Below are 23512 nucleotides of genomic sequence, written 5' to 3' on the forward strand. Positions count from 1 at the left end.
TCCATCGTCCGTGGATCCGGCAGGTCGGTCGTCCGGACGATGGACGACACCGACTGTACACACGGAAGATTTTCGCCCGATAATTGGCCGATGCCGATTATCGGGCGATAAAAATCTGCCGTGTGTACGTAGCTTAACAAAGTATTTGTAACACAGCTTGACAATTGTGTCAATGTCTCTAATAGGTGCTTGAAATACTCTAGAAATAAAGCCTTTATATATGTACATTGTAAGAATAGGGTCTATAGGTACAAATAGCAGACCACTGCACAAACAAGTATAGTATTTGTATTAAATACCAATTTCCTTTTACTTTGTCTAAAATTGGGCACATATTACAATCTGATTCAATAAGATATTTAGGATTTACCAAAACTATGAAGTACATGGGATTACCATAATTGGCTATAAATTGAATAGAAGGGCATTGCTTTATATTTTTGTTTATACGTTTAGAGATTGTATTATTAAATTGAAATTTCTGCGATCAGCATGAGTTACATTCATGTAAAATTTTGTTAGCTAAAACCAGACTTTAGAGTCATAGTAGACCCTTCTGAAAGAGACTGCTTTATTATGGTACATTATGTCAGTTTGACCTGACCATCTTTGTGGAGGTCTTTCTGAAATGTAAAATGAAAAAAAATAATAAGACCTTGTGGTTGTGCCAGTTTAGCAAAAAGCGCTCCTCTTCCACAATGATCAGACTTCAATACTGGAACTTTACAGCATGTAACAATAATATAGGAGAGGTCTGTTTTGTGTTTAATATTTATGGCCACAGCCAAGTTCTGCACAGATACCAAGATCTGGGTCAGTTCTTGGGCTGGCATTTCAGTCCAGGAGGTAGATAATAATAATCTTAGATAATGTCTAAACCATTCAAATAGAAAGGAACAAGGAATTATCATGAAGAGTGCTGTGATAAATACTTTGTGATACACCGACATATAACCTAGCATTCTGCACGAACCCTGAACAAAACTCAACTTATGACAGGTCAACTTTAATTCAAGCACCAAGTTTTTTACTGTATACCTGACAATCACATCCCTGGGCATTGACAACCCACAAACTAAAGCAAATACTAACATATAATAGGCAAAAAGTAGACACATTCACTCTGTGATTTCTGGCAGTTCTAAACTTCCCGTCCCTGCATGTGAAAGCATGAGCAGTGCCATTTAAAGAGCAGCACTAGCATAATTACTGACTTGTATATCTGTCATTTAGACACAAATAGACTGAAAAACACTAATGTATAATTATGAAATATGCATGGGCAAAACTGAATGCACTAAATGACAGCTGAAAAGAACAAGTGATTAATTGCTATGTAATGATTTAAGAAGGACCTTGGAAGAAATATATTATGATTTTTTTTTAATCTGTCACTTGCTAAATTATTGCTGTAATGGAAAGCATGACGGATGTCAGAGAGAAAACCGCAGTAAATTATTTTGCACAGTTTTATGTCTACTGTAAGTAAGCATTTTTTTAACACGCCTAAAATGTTTCAGGATTTTTTGTTATCAGAACTCAAAAGGGAAACGGTCGCCAAGGGAATAATATAGTTGGACATGAAGAATTAATCTGAAGTAACATATTTTTACAAAATTTGTCTGGATAAAGTGCTTTTGAATCATATTAAGCAGTGACCAGGCAGAGAACTCACAATTTTAATAGGGTTGTATTTGTGATCAATGGTTGGGATTCCACTACTGCCTACTTGAAAATCACAACATGAATGTAAAAGGTAAAAATAATGAAGCCATCAGACTTTTTACGGAATAACCTTGAATTGTATCGAACGGTTTACATTTGGTACTTTTTGGTTCCCTTTCACCCTTTTTCTTGTTTTTTTAATGATATTTTTGGTTATTTGCTTGTTTATACCTGTATATTTATTATATTTTGTATTTAGAAATCCTTTCTAAATAAACAGATTTAACATAAAATATGAAGCTATATATATATCATACATTTGGTTTGTGAGTTGTTGTATAAAATAATACTGGGTGCATTTTATTATCCCTGTGACCTCTAAAGCTATTAGAACTCTCTGTTGTGGGGGAACTATATGTAATCATACCTCAGCGGGGTAGTGTAATCCGTAATTTTAAACTCTTTTACAAAAATGAAATTTTAAAGTGTCAGTTAAGTAGAAACCGTTAACCTATGCTTCTTAACCAGAAAAGTTTGTAACCTTTCGTTAACAACAGGAAAACTGTACTATGGAGAAGGAATTTCCTGTTGGGTTATTACTAGGGATTAAAGGCCAGAGGGGACAGGTAAAGCAGAAAATGCTAAATTCCATAGAGATATCCTTTAGGAAAAAATGTTCACTGTATAACTACTTTGCTAAAAAAAAAAAAGAAAAAGATGCAAACGTCTCAAGAACTCTGAAACCATTTATCATAATTGTACATTGTCATGTGGTCTCAGGGGGCAAATGTTCATAAATATCTAGGGAGGTCTGCAATAAATTTGGCATGCCAAAATATGTTTTCATAAATATTCAGCATTACAGAATGTGCCTGTCTAATGTGTACAGAATAAAAACACAGAGAACTGAATGCAATATATTTCAGGAGAAAAACAGAAAGAATATCATTAAAAACTGCATACATCCTATAAGAACCACATTTATAATATAATAGGGCATGCATTAACATAGAAACAGCATAGGCTACAAAAATGTGCATAGACAATCTAGAAAGATAAATAAATGACTTCAAGATGGTCAGAATGTGTAATGTAATGACAGTGTCAGCATAAAATGATTCATGATACATAACCCCAAACAAGCAATAGTTTTCAATAATAGCTGCTGATATACTTTTTTTTTTGCAGCACCTCAGTGTCTTGAGCATTTTATTTTTTCAAGAATGAGAATAGCAGGAAAGATGCCAAACTATGGAACTGAGAAGGTTAATATATGGATGGGTGAGGGCAAAGTTACAAGGCTACCCATGGTCACATTGCTTTCCTTGCACTCTTTGAACCCAATCACTGTTGAGACCACTGCAACCAGTAATTCTAACCACTTAGTTGTTTAAACAAATAGAGCTATCTGAAAATAATTAAAACCAGTAAAGTATAAAACACCACAAGCATGTTATTTTATTATCCAATTTGGCAGTAATTCTGTATCTAATTCCAAGCAATCAAATCTATTGTCTCACTGCTGATCGTATTGTATACAGCTTTCAGCACATCCTGTACTATTGTATTTATATAATTTTGATGCTGTGTATGCTTTGCTCCAAATAATTATAAGTTATTTAACAATGTCACAAGACTCTGTCATGGACACAGACATATATTTTCATTCTTTGGTATACCTTTTCATATCTTGTCTTTTTCAACAACTGGACAGTATGGAAGAAAAAGCTTAAAGCGTAGCTAAACTCAGAATTTTTACTTTACATAAAAGGGTAGAGTTTTAAGTGCAACACCCTTTTTTTATTAAAAAAGGAGGTTTATCACCCCCCTTAATAATTGATCAGATAGGCAATCAAGAATGAATGGGAGCCCAAAGCCTCCCAGGATACTTATGTTACGCATCCCGGGCGGCTCTTTACCCAAGCATCTCAGGCATGCGCAGAAGGAGGCATTTAATTAATAATAGAAAAAATTGCCAATCTCACCCATGTGCATTCATGAGATCGGCAAGTTTATTCCCAATCTACGTCACCCAATCTCCTGCCTACGCAGTGCAGATTTGTGGGATGTAGGAAGAAGAACGCGGAACAAGAGAGAAGATGTCGCTGCCTGGCACTCCCTCTGTGCTGGGCCGAAGACAGATATTGGGACAATGCTGGACCCGATAGAAAAAACCTCCCGACAGATAGACTGATCTGCGGGATTGAAGGTAGGTGTGATTTTATTGTTTTGGGTTTACTTCCACTTTATTATGAACTCTTTGGACACTATGGAATTTTTCCTTGCTGGTTTATGAAATAAAGCAGAATAAAGGGCAGTCATGTCAAACTATAAGGTAGTAACTAAATACACTTTAAATGATTTTTGTTTGCTGTAGTCTCATCAGTAAAATCTATGGCTATGGAAAACAGACATATTTGTACAAAACAGAGTATGTGTATGCTTGGCCATGTAACCACCCTTTAGATGATCAAATGATTAGTAAACATTTCCTTATTATGTCTTTTATCTTATTTATATCTTTTATTGTTTTTTTTAGAAATGATGTTTTCAAAAGCAGAAAGCTGATGATTGGTTGCTTTTAGCTGTAACACATCATTGCTTTCTGAAAAACATTTTTTTTAAAGTAGAGAAAGAAGTTTGGCAGAATCTGTCAGATAAGAAAGCGGAATGAAGTGGTTGTGGGCAGCCCCAGCAATTACCCATAACAGCTCTGAGCTTCATAGAAACCACAGTGACATTTGGTTATACAGCATTTTAATTGTACACATTTCTATGTAGACTTAACCCATATCATATTTCTGCAAATCACTTCCAACAGAGAGTGTGTAGACCAAACAAAAATATTTTAATATGTTAAAATAAACTATAGAAATATTCACAGGCTTGGTGAAAACCATCATGTTTGATTTGTGTGTATTAAACAGTGAATAATTACTGCAGAGTCTTCACACATATGGCGCGGACATATAAAATGTGTAACTTCGGGAGTGGCTCTGTTTATGTATTTATATCTGCCCATACATCATTTCCTTATGCTTGACTAAAGAGATGGCATTTGTTACTGGGAGTAGGCTGTGCAATGCTGTTGATACGGTTAGCTAATGGTCTACCACATTCACTAACATCTACATGACATATTACATAAACACATTTTTAATATTACCTCCGGATAGTGGCCAATATCAATATAGGTACAGACAGGGTGAAAAGCTCCAGTTCCACAGGCATACAAGTGAGTGTGGTTGTAAACCTTCAGAACCTTGATAAAATTGGCACATTCTTTCTGTGTAAAGAAACAGAAACATAACATTAGTCTATTAGCATAGTACATACATCAGTTTTAAGATTATATACATATACCACTAAAATTAAGAGTTGTCCATTTTAATAAGGCACTCATCAAACAATATATTTTTTTGGAAATCAACATTCATTTCTAGGAATTCATATCCCTGCAAATAGATAATCCACATATCTCCAGATGTACCCTGCCTTCCAATGCCATACTGACTGATAGAAATGTGTGTATAATCCACCAGTCTGTACTCTATTCAATAATAACAGTTGTAGCTTTATTGTAGCGATATACTGCTTCTATATGAAGGTTTGCAAAGTATGGCATAGTCTAACAAACAAAAGATCAGTGATCAGTGAACACAGTAGCCAATTAGTAAACCACCATAAAAAAACTGTGACTTTACTGAGGGCACATCAAGATATCTTTTAAATAAGAAAATATAGCTAGAGTGGTAGATGAAGTTCACTCAATAACTTGCACTATAACAAAAAAATATATAAATAGCACATTCATTAACACTTATCACAGGATATAAATAAACCTTACAATAAATATAATATATTATATATAATGTGATTCAATATATATATAACTTTAGATGTTATGAGCTTAAAAAAAAAAATTACACTAACACTTATGCACACATGGTAAACGTGTGATATATTTGGCATCTTTATGAGCCTATGTGTGTTGGCATACATGCTTTTTTGGTGCACCAATCTGTTCCCTCAACATTCGTCCATACACCAGAATACACACATGACCCCTTTTAAGGCAATGAAAAGCATAATGGGTATCTCACAGCTTTATATGTTGTTGCATGTTGGAGAATTAAACAATGTGTGTGTTTTTGCAACACTAAAATTGGAGCCAACAAATGTCACCATACTGTGCTCTATGATCACTCACATTTTGATATTTATGCGCCCGGCTCATCTACATAAGTTTGGTAAATTTGAAAATGTTATCAAAAAAGGGCAAAAAAGATCTGTTTAGTGCACACATGGCTTGCTTTAAAATTCAGCTTTACATTTGTTGAATTAAATATTGGTTGTGATGTGATGTAACTCAACCCAGCTCCAGGGTTAATGTCAGTTACACTTAGAGAGAAGACTTCTATTTTGTTAACCCAACTGCCAGTTAAAACTGTTTTCAGCAGATTTTCAGATCTGAGAAAGAACAGCTCCAAAGGTGTTATGTATATGGATGTGTGTCATAACCAAGACACAACTCTCTTCTCATTCCTGGCTCTGAGCCTAAACAGACATTCCTTCAATAAAAGTTCCTGCACACATCAATACTTGTATCTATATCTTTAGCATATTGGAACAAAAAAACAACAGTGTATTTTTGTGACATGGTGTGATTCAACGGGGAAATTATATTACAAAATATAGTTTATACATTTTTTAGGTATCATTGTAAAGTTTGTTAGGTCAACACTTTTTTACCATTTGTCAAAGACCAAGTAATGGCTGAGATACCGGTCAAGTTTTTTTTATTGTCCTTTTTGGTTCTACCTTAGAGTATATCTATGGAGGAGAAGTATTGTCACTCAAAATACCCTCTCCTCATCTCTTTAACATTGGTAGGGTATATTCTCAACTTTACGAAGTTAGCTATGACAAGGCTAATGGATAACTATATTGGCAAAGACAAACAGCATTGGAAGTTGTAATAAAGGTTTTCTTTAATTAAACAGATATAAACAAAATGTTCTTAATTTAAAAGAAAGTACAGGAAAAGATAATTGTTAGGGTTTGCACCAAGCTGAAATGAAGTTAAATATATCATTGCAACACAAGTAAAAGATATTACCTGCCAAAAGACATAAGTTCAGCCAGTCCCAGACATCTCAACTATGCTACAATGTGACCGCATGTATAAAGCCTTAGGCAGATAAGTCCTTTTTTAGAATTTTAATTACATGTGAATGCACTGAAAAATGTTACATCCATTTTAATATTACTCAGACAAAAAAGGGTCAATTTATAAAGCAGTGAATCTGACATTCATTGAAACATTCCCTAACAGAGAATCATCTAATCATTTTTAGCTCATTCCAGCAACATGTATTTCGTTTAGAACAGCAGTCGGCAACCAGTGGTCCGTGAGAAAATTTTGGGGGGCTGTGGCTCTGGCCGGCGCACCCCAGAGCGAGGTCAGAAGAAGGACGCCGCTGGGAGGACGTATGGGCCAGAGCCACGGACCATGTCCCCTGTGCAGTTCCTAGGCTCGGGCAATGGGTGGGCTGTGTCCCTGAAGATAACCTGCCCATTCTCCCATCGCAGGCTTCGATCAGCGATGGGAGAGTGGGCAGGGTTATGTTATAATGATATCACTCTGGGGGAAGTTTCTCCCCCTTTGAGTGACACCCGGTTCCCTGTGCATGCGCGGTTAGGTACCGGTGATTTTAATGGTCCACTGGTTTAGAACACAGGTATTACTGGACCTCTGCTAATTTTTAAAGTGCTGGACAGCTGACAATTTAAAGCAGTGGTATTCTGACAGGCAGTGCTTCAGAAATTACAGATAGTCACAAAGCTTGCCCACCCCTTTCCTACCTCCTACACATCTCATTGTGGTGCATTAGCAGCGCTGTTCCTGAAAGTGACAATTGTTTGTGGGCATGCAGGTGCTTTTTCCCTTCTGGAGGAAGAACTGCAAGCCACATCAAACACACGGGCAATGCAAGTTCAAAAAAAGTAAAAGACATTTTTTTTTCAAGTTTGCCATTATTGTGCTGTGGGCAGCATGGTGGCTCAGAGGTAATTGCTCTGGCCTTTGCAGCGCTAAGTTTGCAGGTTCTCCCCATAATTGCGTGCGTTTCCTCCAGGTTCTCCAGTTTCCTCCCACATCCCAAAAACATGAAGTTAGGTTAACTGGCTACCTTCCAAAATTGACTGACTATGGTAGGGACATTGGATTGGGAGCCCCTTTGAGGGACAGCTAGTTACACGACTATGGACTTTGTACAGGACTGCAAAATATGTTGGCGCTATATAAATACTGTGTAAAAATAATATTAATTAATAATTGTGCTACTTGATGCAGTTAAATTTTATGCCAATTTTTATACCCATTATTGTCTATTATCACAGATTGGATAGAACAGTCAGATAACAGGACAACTTGCTACCGAATCTATTTAAACACTTTACTTCAAAAAAAAGTAAATATAGACTAGCCTAAACATCAATAGCACAGACATTAAACCCTAAGTGAAAATAAATGAATACTAGTAATTTAAATATATGATTGATTTGGAGTTATTTTGAAGAGTATCCTGAAAGCTTCCCATGCAGTAACATACAAGAGATGAGCTATGACAGTCTGGCACAGCGGTACTGTGAGAAACACATACAAATACATTAATATTTTACACTCAGGTCTTTCCATGGTTTAAATAAACAATGAGAGCAAAGCCTACAACTAGGCATGTTCAGTAAACAGAAATACAACCCCGCTGCACAGGAATGTATATTTAGCCGATTTATTATTTAAAGCACATCGTCTACATATTCTTATCAATATGTCAGCTGCAGTGTTTAAACTTTCCCTTTAGTCTAAATTGAACTGGTTGGATGGACTTATAAATAAACTATTGTACAATATTGTGCATGTGTCTGTTGTGGTTACAGCCAGTGTCTAGTCTAGCAATATTCATTCTTGATGGTCTAACTATGATCAAGATTTTGTTACATGAACAAAACTGTTAAAACATATATGGAAAGTAGAAGGAACTGCAAACATTTTTTTTTTCTAATTTGGCAACATTTTTTTTGCTGAGTATCAATTCACATGGATCACAATCTACATTTAGGATCCAATATTACTAATAATAAAAAACCTAGATATAAAAGGCAACATACCAACATAGTATGAAGGCTTGGATGTTTTAAATGTGGCCCTAAAACACTATGGTAGTGGGTTCATGTCCCATCAGAGCAGTTTTTATGCTCTTTTTGTGTTTGTGTGGTGCTTTGCCTTCCTACCACAAGCATAACAGTAGGTTAATTACCTTCCAAATTGGGCTCTAGAAAGAATGAATAACTGTTTCTGTATGACTGGTAGTCGTAGTAGTAGTGGTAGTAGTCATGATGGTGAAATTGGAAATTCAATTAGTATTGCTTCATCTAAATGCTTGCATCTGTTTGACCTGAAAAGAACCATACAATCCAGGGACACAAGCAACAGTGATTTGTGAGCTGTAAGACTTTCCCCAGCAAGGTAATTCACCGGCAATCCTCCTTAGGACGATCAAATAAAGGGCCACCTCCTTAGGACGATCAAATAAAGGGCCACCTCCTTAGGACGATCAAATAAAGGGCCACCTCCTTAGGACGATCAAATAAAGGGCAACCCCCCCCCTTCCAGCACGGCTCCTGGCAAGGTAATTCAGCTCTGTCACAGCACTGGGTACCCATGCCGGAGAGCCTGACTGGAGTAAAGTCAAGGGTGACTTTTTAGCACATTTTTGGTGCTGAAAAAGTTGACTTATACTCGGATATATACGGTACACTGCTCTGTTAGTATTAGGATATGGCCACTTACCTTCTAAACAGCTATCTTATTTACAAATACATAAAGAATTGAGTGTTGATATATTAATATAAAACATGACAAACTTAACAAAAAAAAGGCAAAACAATTCCTCTGCTGTGCTGAGCTATTATAAGTAGCCTTTCATAAATTAGATTAGTAATAAACACATCACTCTTGGAGTCTACATTGATACATTAAACACAAAAAGCATTGGTATACCAGGTCTTACATGAAAAGAACAATGGTTTAGCTATTTCAAGCAGACTACATGGACAGTTAGGAAAATAAAGTCTATCCATCTGTCAAACATCTGCCACACACAGAGAGATTCAAACAAAATGTAGGAATGTTTATATAGATCCCATGCATTATTTTCTCAAAAGAAACTCTATATTTGCTTCCTTTTTGGCTAGCACAGGAGAGCAAAAATCTAAGCAAATTGCATATGCTAGTAATTGAAGAGTCTTTCGCAGAAAGACAATATATCTTTAGCATACCATCTCTTCTGCTTTAAACAAAGTATGAACTGAGCACATCCTTTATTACAAAATGCTTTCTGTATGACTGTTTAACTCTTTCCATGTGATGGCCAACAGAAATCATATGCCTTTATTATAGACTGATTTATCATTGACATTTTTTCATGGAAATCAGCTACAGCCTCACATTATTCTGCTATGCTATTTCTCAATTGCATGTCAGGACTCAATGGATTGAAGGATATCACAAAAATTTACATTTAGCAATAAATAATCGGAAAGTAAACCCAGTTTTTTTTTGTTATTTGTTTGGAAGTAAAAAAAATAACCCTTTTATAAAGTTTGGGCTGGAAATTTGATCTCTCTAACATGTCTGTGTGTTCAGGATGTGATAGGGATAGCTTTCACATAACATATATCCTAGTATTTCACTTAGATAAATGACATTTCATTCCTGACTAAAAATAATGGAATGTCTTTCCAATTACATTTTTCTTCAGTTATAGGAGCATTTCAGTCAACTTCCAGAAGCTCAGGTTATGTCCATCTGGCATTTCTTTGTTGTAAATATGAGCTTCAGAAGTTCAGTTACTTTCCATCTGTTATAATAATGTAATCAGGAACATAGATATTGAATATGTCTAATTTACTTAGGAGTTCATAGTGTGGTAGGATTGATGTTTTTTTTTGTGCTAACTAAAATATTATGAGTTGTTGGACTGATAGAAAAGTATTTGGAAGACTTAATTAACAATGAAATATCACATTAACATTTTTTCCAACAGGGCTAAAAAAAGGAAAAAAGGACCAAAACTAATATTTCTATCACTACTGCTCCATTGGAGGATTTTTCATGCTTAGTGCCCTTTCATTTTAACCACCTAACAATTCCTACTGATCATTCAACATACTTGCTTCAATGGCCAAAGGAGAGAGGAATAACTTCCTAATAACGAGGACATCCCATATTGGACATCAAAAGCCAGACTTTTGGCCCACAAGGCAAGAGTTCCTATGGTCAGATTTTTTTCATCCTTTAAAACGGATTTTCAGTTTCATTTATAAATAATATACTACTTTATTGTATAATATTGGCAAATATTTGCAGTATAGTGCTGAATACAAATGCTCAACTTGTGAACATAAGTAACATTTCTGATTCACTGTATTAGAGAAAGGTAACCACAAGGTTTATATATCTAATCTGCAAAATCGGTGGGCGTTGCATAAGCAGTCTGCAGTCAGTGTTAACATTTACTGATTAGTGAATCTTTTCCAGGATGCGTTTTATCATACTAAAAGATCAACACTGAAGATGAAATGGAGCAAACCTCAGTTAATCTGAAATGTTATCATTAAAGCGCCAGCCAAGAAACATAAACATCAGTTCATCCAAATGGCAACATTTTGTTTCACAAGCAAATGGTTTGAAATGTGGAATTTTCAACAATATATGTTTTAAGTTAGAAAGAATACAGAATGACTGTTAAAAGTTCATATTGCTTACATAAACAAGCAGCAGATGTCTGGTTTTAAAAACAAAGGCTTTTCCTAGGCTATGTAGGGCCTAATGCCACCTCTCCTTGTCCTTTTTCATCCTATGGTCATGTTGCTTCTATGGCTAGCCAGGAAGCAAAGGTGGAAATTGATTAGTAGACTGCATTATGTGAACAGAAGCAACACTCTTTGAAAATTTCTCTACCAACCCTCCAGCAAGACAGTTTAAAAGATAACATACAATTGAATTAGAAAAAGATGCATCCAAATATTTTCTGGCTTAATGCGTAAATCTTTCTTAGGAGAAACAATGAGGCTGCCATTACTGATGTCTCATTCTGCAAATGTTGGTTGCTTGGGTTCTATTATACTTAGCTGTTATATATGATACCTCTGATATAGGAAATTCTGCATATTAGGCCCTGTATATTATAGGCCATCCACTTTACAGATATATATTCAAAGAATATTCAAATAAATTTACATACATATTTACAAACATAGCGTACACCATAACGAAAGACCAACAGTGTTCGTAATAGCAATTCTACTTTACATTCATCAAATAAAAGAAAACATCCCTGAAGGGCTAACATAGGGTTTAGTGATTTCAATGATTTACCCCCTGTGAATAAAAAAAAATTATGTAGTGTATTTTGCTCTCAGGAAGTACCAATAACAGCTGGCTAAGAACTATTGGTGCCCACCCATCCAGAGAACAGCATTGGGAAGAAACATTAGAGTGATCATGAGACAAGATGTCGTTATAGATTTATATGTATTGTAGTACAGTTTTTTCACAACTAGTGGTGACTGCAAATTATATGTGGATTTCTAAATTATTTTAGAAGAAGAACATGACTATTAGAACAGATAGATAGGGCTCCTAGTCTGAACTCCAGAGGAAGCCAGCTCTGAAAAAAATGTGTAGGGAAGGACTAAGAGGTGTTATTGCCTTGGTGGTTGGGCTTCTTTTTTTGGTATCAGTGTTTTAGATATAATGGTGGTTGTACGGATTATAGGGCAATAAAGAGAGAAATTATTTATCATGGTCACTTTTGGGAAGATCTTTTGTTTTGGTGTTGGCGAGTATGATATGCAGTGAAAGACAGGATATGATTAAGGTTTGTAGCTCTCCAGGTAAAAAATATGTAATTTCTCCATACAGTTTATGGTGATAAATTCTTAGCCCTCTCAGCTATTCTATATCTTTAGATCAGAGTAAGTGCTCGTATATCCAGGTTCCCATTATGCATCCACGGCCAGTCTTACATTTAGCTTTAGTCTTGGAACACACATATCTGCAACGGATATGCCTTTTAGATTCAATGCTTCTTTGTTACACATACTAACAACACTAGTTTTGTGGTTGGGCGATTCCATATAGGATTCTTGAGAATTTGTCCATCCACACCTACAGTATCTAGATGAATGAATCACTCTGCACTGTGTGACACCTGTCCCTCACATAGGAACTCAACATTCCCTTAAAGGAGGACAAAAGCTAATAGGACACAGCTTGTAGCTCCACAACATGAGCATTTGTATACACAAGGAAATTAGCAAATAGCCCACCAAAGAAGAGGTGTCAAAATAAAACAAAACAGTCTAATAATTATCTTTCATTAACCAAAAGGATAAAGAAAAAAATAATTTAGAAAACACATTGTGACAGTTAAATCTGAGGAAAACTTAGTATACCAGCTAAGCAAATCAGTTTTGTTGGTAAGATTTCATTTCATTATTGTGGCTCATTCATTTTAAATATGTCTTGATTTTTTTTAATTGCAGTGGACTACAGCACACATTTTTAATTATAGTGTGATCTGTAAATATGTTGGGATACCTTTCAAAATAATATCGCCACAATGAACTACAGTGCACCTAAACAAAGTGCAAATGTATGAACTGCCTTTTTATTTGGAAAAAATAGTGGGTTGTGTAATCTGTTAAAAACCCTGATCTGCATACTTCTTCCAGGTCATTAGCTCAGAAAAAAACTGACCAACATGACTTCCAGGCAAATATTATTTTCTAAATAAGAGGTCAGCAATGGAAACTGCTTTATTTCATGTTCCATGAAAATCCAACGTTGCCCACCTATTTAACAAAACAAAAAACAAAACTCTGTGTTGGTTCTGAACAAGGAGGTACAATCCCTTTGTTCAGCCCTGTTACTTTACAGCTATGCAATCAAACATAAAAAAGAAATTTTCTAACAGGAATCTAATAGATCAGCTGAGAATAAAAAAGTTCCATAAAATCCAATGGAAACCAAAAGACCTATACCAAACATGGTGTGTGATTATTATTATTTGTACTCCATATGGCCTATTATTATTGCATAGTTTTGTAAAATACAATTTACATCTAAGAATATATGCCAAAGAATCAAGGGTCAAAAATGTTTTTAGTACATGTAGTAAATGTTTACAATAGAACATTTAACAGACCAACCATGAATAAAATAGAAGTTTATTGTCAGGTCTTACATACATTTTAAATTGGAATGCTTTTGCTTTTCATTGTCAAATTTATAACTACAGCTTAATTTATAAAAAGGTAATCAACCAAGTGCTGTCTGGGATTTTCACAAAACTGGTCTGTGCATTAAGTACATTGCTATTATTGCTATAAGAAATCTTACCCTCACAGAATGTGAGGAATTTTATATTTAACTCACAGTCTGTTTGGAGAGTAGCCAGAACAATCACTTGAATCAGATTTAAATGCAATTCAATTAAAAGAATTTGATCTTGCTTAAAATAATGGAAACAATCCCTTTTGAAAAATCAAAGAAAAGTGCGGGCAAAGTCTTTGGAAATGCTTTACAAATTGAGAATAGATGACAAATTAGATATACACACAGGAATAAGACATTGCATGCATTATAAACAAAAACTCACTCAGGATAATACAAAGGAGTAAGAAAACAGAATGCAATGACAGCAATTGCTAGCCTAAAATTCTATGTTTGGCAAGCATACTTCACATTTTTAGAATATTAACATTGAAACCGTGAGTAATAAAATAAGGACTGGTGATATATTCTCTGGTGTCAGCCCTCTCTTTGTATATCCGCACTACACGGCATTTTCTAACAAACAGTCTCCTGGGGCTGTTGACACTGGCCAATCTGTCAACACTTAGATGACTGTGCAATGACAGCTGAAGTACTGCTAACCTGCCTCTCTAACACTTCAGCACTTTAATTTCATCCCCCTAGCCCTTAGTGAGGCAATCTGACTTCCTCTGTATATTTAGAGGTGGGATGATAGGTAAGAGCTTAAATCTGGAAAAAGCATTCCAACTCCATATGAACTGTGATATGTTATAAAGGGATCTCAATGATACAGAGAGCTATGTGCTCTGACAACAGTCATCATTTAGGCAATACAGTGTTAACATATGTATGCAGCAATCCAAGATATCTTCTCATAGTTCACATTTAATTAGTGTTACTATAGGGTAAATAGTGTTACTATAGGGTAATCCACTTTTTACTTGTTATTACCTTTTATTAAAATGCCTGTTCAAGATCAGCATACATTTTATTGTAGAGTGCAACCAGGCAAGCAATCTGTGCAACTTCAAATAATTGGAGGAGTATGCTTTACAAAGATGAAGATACTTTGACGTTGACATAATCTTGAAAAAGAAAAATGCCAAGACTAAAGTCAAGTGCATTAAGTCTCCTTGAACATTGCCATAAGTCACCCTGAATTTCATCAGTCTGGACTTGCCTTGCCCTAAGGTCAGGGTTCTTGAAGTAATGTAAGGCATTTAAAAATTCACGAAGCAAAGAAAAGAACAATGTGTAATGTGAAATAACCTGGAGCAAACAGAATTCATCTTTTAATGAAATGTCTTTAGAAAACAAACATCTGATTGGTTGCTTTAGGTCACATCGCATTCCTAATCCTTTCACTTGTTCATTACATAAGGGTGGCTATCAAGTGCCCAGGTATAGTGATGCTACAGAACGAAGAAACTTTAACTTGTAAGCCATGTGGATGTTAAAGTGATAACCAGTTCTTTGACTTCGTGTCACTACAAAATAAAACACTGAAATCAGATATAATGAAAGAGGACAGATACAACAATGCTTCATAATGATACACACAGACTGACACAAACCAACTGATAAAGAAAAACTGTACATTTTAAGAATGTCTTGGATTTCATTCCAAATTATGTCAGTGGTTTTAAAGAAAGAAAAATCTATCCAAGAAGTTGGCAGTGGAAAAGAATGCAGCACATCCTGCCATCTGGAAGACACCCAACGTTCTAGCAAAAGACTTTTAACAGAGTGAACATGACACTGGTTTATTGATGCTATGGAGCACATTAATATTTTTGTGTACAGTCAGGTGCTAACTATGAATACCACACTTCATTCACAATCGTTTTCAGGAAATGCAGACGTTTAACATTTTCAGTTGCTGAATCAGATGCCAAAAATTTGCATTACCATTACTGATGGATAGATTAGTAAATTTTACTGCGTTGTCTGCATTTGAACATTTCTGGAGCACATTTTCACGCTATTATTCATACACCATTTGTCAGTATTGTGCTAATTACTGTGTGTCTGTGTTGTCCAAAATTTCAGGGGTGGTTATATGGAGCACATGCTGCTCTAATTCTAATGTGTTATCCTCCTAAACCAACCATATGTGAGAAGCTGTGGCCAATATATACAGCAAGCTTTTTTATTGACAACAAGATCCTTGTGATACCACTCAAATTTAACATATATTATGGTAAATATTTTGTTTACACGAAGATAGATGTTCTCATTCTTGTTTAAAGTGAACCTTTACAGTAAAATACCACCACCCCAAAAAACAGATTGTTACCTTTGTTAGATTGGGAGGCTTCTTTTGAGCTGGTCTCTGATTTTGTTTTAATTCACTATCTCTGTCCTGACTTTGTGTAACTAACTGGCATCTCCCCATTCTAACTGACCGTTGAGAGAGTCTCATTTGACTGTGCAATGACAGACAAGGAAACTAATTTAGAGAGGGGCACAAAGAAGCCTATTCTTGTTTCTGCTGAACTCTAAGCAGGTAAAGGACACACAAATAAATACAACTAAGAAACAATTGTTACATTACTACTAGCTTGATTTTGTCCCATTTTATTTGGCTAACACTTTAGGCCTGATTTATTAATGCACTCCAAGGCTGGAGAGGTTACACTTTCATCAATGAAGCTGGGTGATCCAGCAAACCTGGAATGAACTCCTAATAGTCATTTGCTATTAATCAAATTTTTTTAATTTTGTTTTTATTTATTTATTTTTTTAACTGCTTTTAAAATAACACAGAACTTCAAAACCCTATGTAATGTCAGAAAAATAGCGTAATAAAACATAAATACTATTGTATGTTAATTCTCTCACCTCCTATTTGTAAATGCCTGTCATTTGCCATCTCTATTTCATGTACAGCACTGCCTAATATGTTGGTGCTTTTTTGAATACAGTTTATTATTAATAATAATATAAATAATAACAACAATAATACAAAACTGATAGGGTCTCAATATTTCCAACAGTCATACCCAAAACACTAAACTTTAAGATATTGTGTGCTTGCTGAATGTCTCACAGTTATTATGTAGGCTCTGTTAATAGTTAACATGATTTGGAATTTATAGTGCTGCAGTTACAATACATTTTAATGGGCTTTTGTCTGCAACCAGTTTTACATTGTCCTATACAAGTAAATAATTAAATATAAAAAAAAATATCCAAGTTACCACTTTTTTAGAGAAACAAAAACACTGCATGAAGAATTTATGTCTCCGGAGGAAAACTTTCATAAGTAGTAAGTCATTATTGGTTGGAGGGGGCAGTATTACTTCAGAAGTCTGGCAATTGTGGATAAATTCCGGAAGCCTAAGGTGAAGCTAAATATTTATCTCCAGACACAAGGAACACTCGTTAAATCATCAATCAAGGTTGTTGGTAGGTTTATGAGGTCTTTGAGCTGGATAATGCATATACATTGACCTTTCTATTTAAGGTCTACCACACTACTTAGACTACTGACATAAGTACAATACCTGTAAAACACTGTAGCTGCTCTCGACACATAATAGGATATCCAAATGTGTAACTTCCTACTTAGGACAGTCAGAGAGAGGCTAGTACAAATCATGGTGCTAATGGGGCTTGCATTGTCAAAACTTTGATTTTACTGTTTTTCTTTCCTTTCTGGAAGCTGTGAAGAAGCCCTGCCAAAGTCATCAGTATTCCAAGTATGTGCCCATTAAAAATACTTTCAAACTTCTAACCCAAGGAATATTACAAGCCTATTCACATTATTTTACACCAAAAGCTGAAGTTGAATGCTGTACCTTATGTCATGGTACAATGCTACAGAATGTAATGATACATGGTTTAAATTTGAGGCTACGGAGATACCTTTAGGTCCTAAAAAATGTTTATGGATGAATATATTAAAATTGTTCCAGACATCAGCCAGAATTTAAATGTGAGAGGACAAAATAGGGAAGGTTATTTTCAAATTGGGCAAAGTTATTTAATTAAACAAGGAGAAAAAAGCAAAAGGAAATGGGAGAATGGAGGTAAACCGACTGAACCTCAAAAAACAAGATACATTGGGAGGGCATGAGCATGATTGGAGAACACTAAAATCAATAGGATTGGAATATTTTAGAAGTGCAAAACAAGTTGTATATGACTAACTACTACTAGCTATATAATGACCTTAATAAGTAATAAGAACCTTATACAGAAATGAGGAGGACAAGATTGCTGAATTGTGTAATTCCATATAAGTGGCGGCCTCTTTCTCTTACCTATTGTTTCCAGTCTTTAAATTTTCTTACATCTGTAGAAAGTTTTTATGAATTAATTTACTTGTCGACTCTCATATAACTGCCATAATGTACAGTGGCACTGCAGATGATAGTACTATAAAGAATCATAACGGCTTAAAAGAAACTTCCATAAACATGAGCTTTTGGACAATGTGAGCATGCTTACGTAGACCTATGCAGTCACAACAGCAGAACACAGCCAGACATATCTGGCACCAGCCTAATTCACATGAATCAATAACAAATCCTGTAGCCTAAACATGGGAACTGCCAATCTGGCTAAAACCAGCTATACAAGGCAATAAGTGTTATAAGTCCATGTGCACCTTTAGTAAACTATACTGGATAATGCCAACATTCTATTGTCATTTGTGATGAAAGCTAAATACCAAACAAACACAAAAGACTCTTTATTGCAACTTTGTATTCATGAATAGATCAATTATTTTTAAAAGTTCAAAAAAAAAAAAAAGTATCCCTATGTCATGATCACTCTCCTGAACTCCTCTATACAGTAAAGTTGAGACTGTGAGAGGGACGAGTACTAAGAACCATTCAGTACTGCAGGGCTAACTAGGAGAAAAGAGGAAAGAGCAGACTGGCAGAAAGATCAGTGGCAGGCTGGAGCTAGAGAAAAGATTTGTGTTACTGTACTGCACCTGAGAAAACTCGGCTCTCCTGTCCAGCCAGAGAGGGTTTCGCTGTGTAAAATACCAAATATTGGATGGACAAAAATACAGCTCCAGCCAATGTGGAGAGGGATGGCCTCTCCTAATATAAGGATATAATTCGGATGCCTGTGCAGGCTGGTGAGCACACCTAACCCTTTGTAATGGTGCACAGAACAAAGACGTGAAAGCTGCACAATTCTGGAGAAACAACATTGCAAGTCTTCCCTGCTGGACACAATGGCTATAGATATGTGAACAATATGTTTAAGTAAAAGGAAACAAAATCACTTTGCAGTACCCAATACATTAGTAATCTGGCAAAAATTTTAAATCTTATTATAATGCAAATATTTTTGCTGCTGTTGTATTTTTTTTTTTTTTTGCTAGAATACCACCTAGTTCAAATAATATTTTATCTGAGACCGTTCAAATAATCAGGGTTGCAAGTAAGTAAAACAGATGTCTCCTTCTTTGTTAACGTATTAGTGGTTTATTACAGGAACAATAAGGGCTTAAGGTCAGACATTTGTTTTTTGTTCTGACCTAGAGATCAAAGACATATATTCTATTTCTTAGTTTGCAGGCAAAAGTTTTCTTTATGAACTTTGCACTTGAAGTCGAACAGTAATGCATTATGCACATAACCTTTTTGCTAATTGTGTCATGAGGAACACATCAGGGATATGTAATGGTACTTTGTATTTAGATGGTTTATTATACTTAAGCCACTAGAATAACCTTTTTAAGAAGACTATGCGTTTGAAAGCAACAAACAATTTGATCAGTATTAATACCTCAGCTGTTTAAAATAAACAAAAAAAGGAGTCTAACCCAGCCTAATGTATGTTGCCAGTTATATTCTTCTCCCACTAAAACACATCAACTTTGCTGAAAATGCACATCAAGTAACACAATCCCATTCATCTAATGTCACTAGTTCACATCTTTTTGCTAAAGATTACTGTGCTTTTAAAGAGAAATAATACCATCTCATTCACAACTACGGGTGTGCATTACGGCAAGCACCTAGGTGTGAATGAGCCATTAAACATGACTGCCACATTCACAATCACATTTTCTATCCTCTAATGATTTTAACTATACTGCAGTATGCATCTGAAACATTTCAGGGCTTTAGAATTTGCATCAAAGAGGGAAATTAAGAATCACAACACAATTTGAGGCTACACAAATACATCTGCTGTGAAAATTACTGATAAACAGGAAAAAAAAATCAAGGAATATATTGACCAGACAGTAAAACAAACAAATGGCTAATTATTTTCATATCATCATCATTATTTACTGCTATTGCTCTATAAAATAAAATACATCAGCTGGGAGAATGGAAAGAACTTGTAATGGTGAATGCAGAACCCACTCTAGAAACTACAGTTGGTTTGCACTTCTTAAATTATAAACTATATTGTGCTATATTGGTGAGACAAGGAAAGAACCCCAAGTTCAGTAAAGACACCAATAAAAATTAGACATTTGGTTCCTTTAAACTAAGAGTTTTGACAAAAGGTAATAAGCTCAATAAAACTACAAAGATTTTTAATCATATGAAGCATTCCTATATTTAAAAACACAGTGCACTCATAATCTACAGCCATAAGAATCTAACAAATATTTGAAATACATAAGGTGTACTTACTGCAATGTCTTTTCCAGCCCACTTGCATTCATCTCTTCGAGTGTTAGTTACAGGCCAAACAATCTTAAAAAATAAAAAATACAATTTATTAGATTTTTAAAAATAACTTAGTATAGTTTTTATAAAATCATAATGACGAACAAGGGAAAACTTATGCTAGTTATGAAACAAATTGATTTGCTCAATTTTGCAAGTGCAAATTAGGACGTCACATCATTGAAAGCAAATAACCTAATTGGAAGAGCAGTTGAAAAATTGGACCACTGGGGCTATTTTTAACCCAGCATGCAGATTTAACATTGAATACAAAATCCCTAAAAACTAAAATTTGCCGCTACATCAAATCTAAATTTATACAGCACATGTTGAAAAATAATTCTATTTAGTTGAATTTTTTTAACAACTGTATCATAAAACTCTTTGGGATTGTACAACTTGAATCTCATTGTACAGGTACCTTTAAAGCAAGTTGTAAAACTATCAATTCATGACCACAAAAAAATACAAAGAATTCTTCAATGGCAGTATTGTTTAATGCAGAATGTGCTGGATAAAAAGCACCTGGTGCTGCTCAAATAAATATATTTTTCCTGCCACTTTTAAAGGGCACACAATGTTCCACATTAACTTAGAATTTAAAAAAAGAAAGGGTGGAATCGATTTACTATAAAATACACATAAAATGTTCCAGAGCTGATTGGTTATTTATGATTTTTCCAGCTAACTTTATCCCTGAAACGTTTCCATATTTATCATGTATTCCTCCCTCCATTATAATACAGCATTCTCAGGCAAGTACAATCAGACAGTGAAAAGTTAATGCTATCCAGGAATTAATACAACAGAAGTCTATTTCAAATTTGAGTAGAACCAATCACATTCAAATGTTCAAAATAGCACTGAAAATAATTGGTGGGAGTGAAAATATGCTTATGTAGTGTATGTAGTAGAACACCCATTCAGTCTTCCTACCTCTTATTGGAGAAGTTAAAATTTTGATGTACAGAAAAAAAGAAGAAAACTATATGGCTCTTTTTTTTATTTTTGGGAAATGATTACACATGCCCCTTTACAACAAGCCCAACAAGTACTGTTCAGGGACTTTGCAAGTGACAAAAAAAAATCAGCAAACAAACATTTTAATGCAGAGATTGAAATGAATAAATACCAGCCCATAACCTGTTTATGCAACAACAGAGCTCTCATGAGAACATTGCATAAGGTTTTACTAGAGTAGGGAGCAATGCAATGGTCACATTGTCTTTGAATTAAATGGTGTATTTAATGTGCAGTCAACTGAATACAGAGGATTTTCTTTTTGAGTCAATTCTGAAAGTGCGTGTGTTGTTTAAATTTGCAGAATTGAAACATTTTTCCCATTGACGAAAATCTTGATCTGCTTTCAGTGCATAATTGTGCATTTTTTTGACCCAGTTGCCATACACTATGTTAATCTGCCAGGACATGTCAAACTGCAGGTCAAATTTCAGTGCGTAAGGCAAAGTACAGAGCTGTACTAGAAGAGGACAAAGCACCTTCACATATCACCTTGTATAGCTATACAGCAGTACTACAATGAATTTATGTGTTACTTTTAAAGTCTCCCATATAGTAAGTAATGTTCAGACTGGAGGTGAGGTTGTGTTGCAGTTAACACTTCCTCAAGCCACTGAACCTTGGGTGAGACGTAATGTGGCCCACCCATGGTAACCCAATAAAGAATGAAGGGGGACGACAATGAGTGTTTCACAGCCAGCCAACAGGAGCCGAATTCTTGTTCTCGACAAGGGAATTCTCGTTCTTCCTTCAAGCAACATTGACGGACTGATGTATGGTATAATTTTAAATTGGTGCAAACAACTAAAAAATAGAAAGCCCTATACACACTTAGATTTGTATCTTATTCGACCCTACATTACCAATATAACTAAGGAAGAAGGATTTTACATTAGAGTTAGATTACTGGAGTTGGCCAAATTGGTGCAAAATCTTTTTGTACAGTATTATTTAATTTTGCAGATTATTTATTTAGGCAGGGATACTTTCTTAATACAGCCTATGATTATCACTAGTCTCCCAATTCTACAAAGTATTAGGCTAAGTAAAATAGCCTTCTCACCCATTGTAAAATCCAGAGATCCTCGCAGCCAATTATTCATGCTTGTTGAAAAGCTTTTAGGAATTAGGTACAGAATAAAACATGATCCTCATTTAATACCATACTGTGATTCTGCTGGGAACCACAGATAATGTTATATAAATAGAAACACAAGTTAGAGACTGTATTCTTACACAATATCATTTACATGTGACATTGACCAGAGATTGGCTCTTGTATGCTATTGGATGAAACTACCTAAACACCTGGCTAGAAATTAACTTCCTTTACATCCTTTTATTGGATTTGTGTTTTATACAGCTGTGTGAAAGCTACAAATATCATCTTATTCGTAATGTACAACCATGTGCACCAAAGCTAGAAGAAATGTTTTACCAAGATCTCCAAAATCAGTGTTGTTCTGATGGATTTGGTGTAAGAAGTATATGTAAAACCCAAACATTTTCCCACTTACAGTAGTAGGGGAAGTAGTTAAAACCCGTTCAAAAAAAAGTACCAAAGTGAGGAAAATCACCTCTTAATAAATAGATAAATGTCACCCCAGAATAAATTTCACCAGAAAACTTTATTCTTCTTCTGGTGCCAACTTAAAATGTTTCAAGAGCCTCACTTAAAGTATTACTGGGAATAGTCACCAGGACAAACAATGACAGTGACCCCTAAGGTAGAAAAAAAACATGTTGACTGCATTAACATGTGCAAGGGTCACTAAAAGCACAAGGACATTAT

General features: G+C 35.1%; 1 protein-coding gene across 1 annotated transcript in view; it reads right to left on the reverse strand.

Moving 5' to 3' along the window:
- Window positions 1–23512, reverse strand: part of SEMA3A (semaphorin 3A) — a 135715-nt gene that overhangs the window by 64833 nt on the left and 47370 nt on the right. The window contains exons 3-4 of the mRNA XM_072399051.1: window positions 20665–20727; window positions 4832–4951 (exon numbers count right to left, since the gene is read on the reverse strand). Coding sequence (XP_072255152.1) covers window positions 4832–4951; window positions 20665–20727 — 183 coding nt within the window. The remainder of the gene's footprint in view (window positions 1–4831; window positions 4952–20664; window positions 20728–23512) is intronic.

The sequence above is a fragment of the Pyxicephalus adspersus genome, chromosome 2, assembly GCF_032062135.1.
Source record: "Pyxicephalus adspersus chromosome 2, UCB_Pads_2.0, whole genome shotgun sequence".
In the NCBI taxonomy this organism is placed as follows: Eukaryota; Metazoa; Chordata; class Amphibia; order Anura; family Pyxicephalidae; genus Pyxicephalus; species Pyxicephalus adspersus.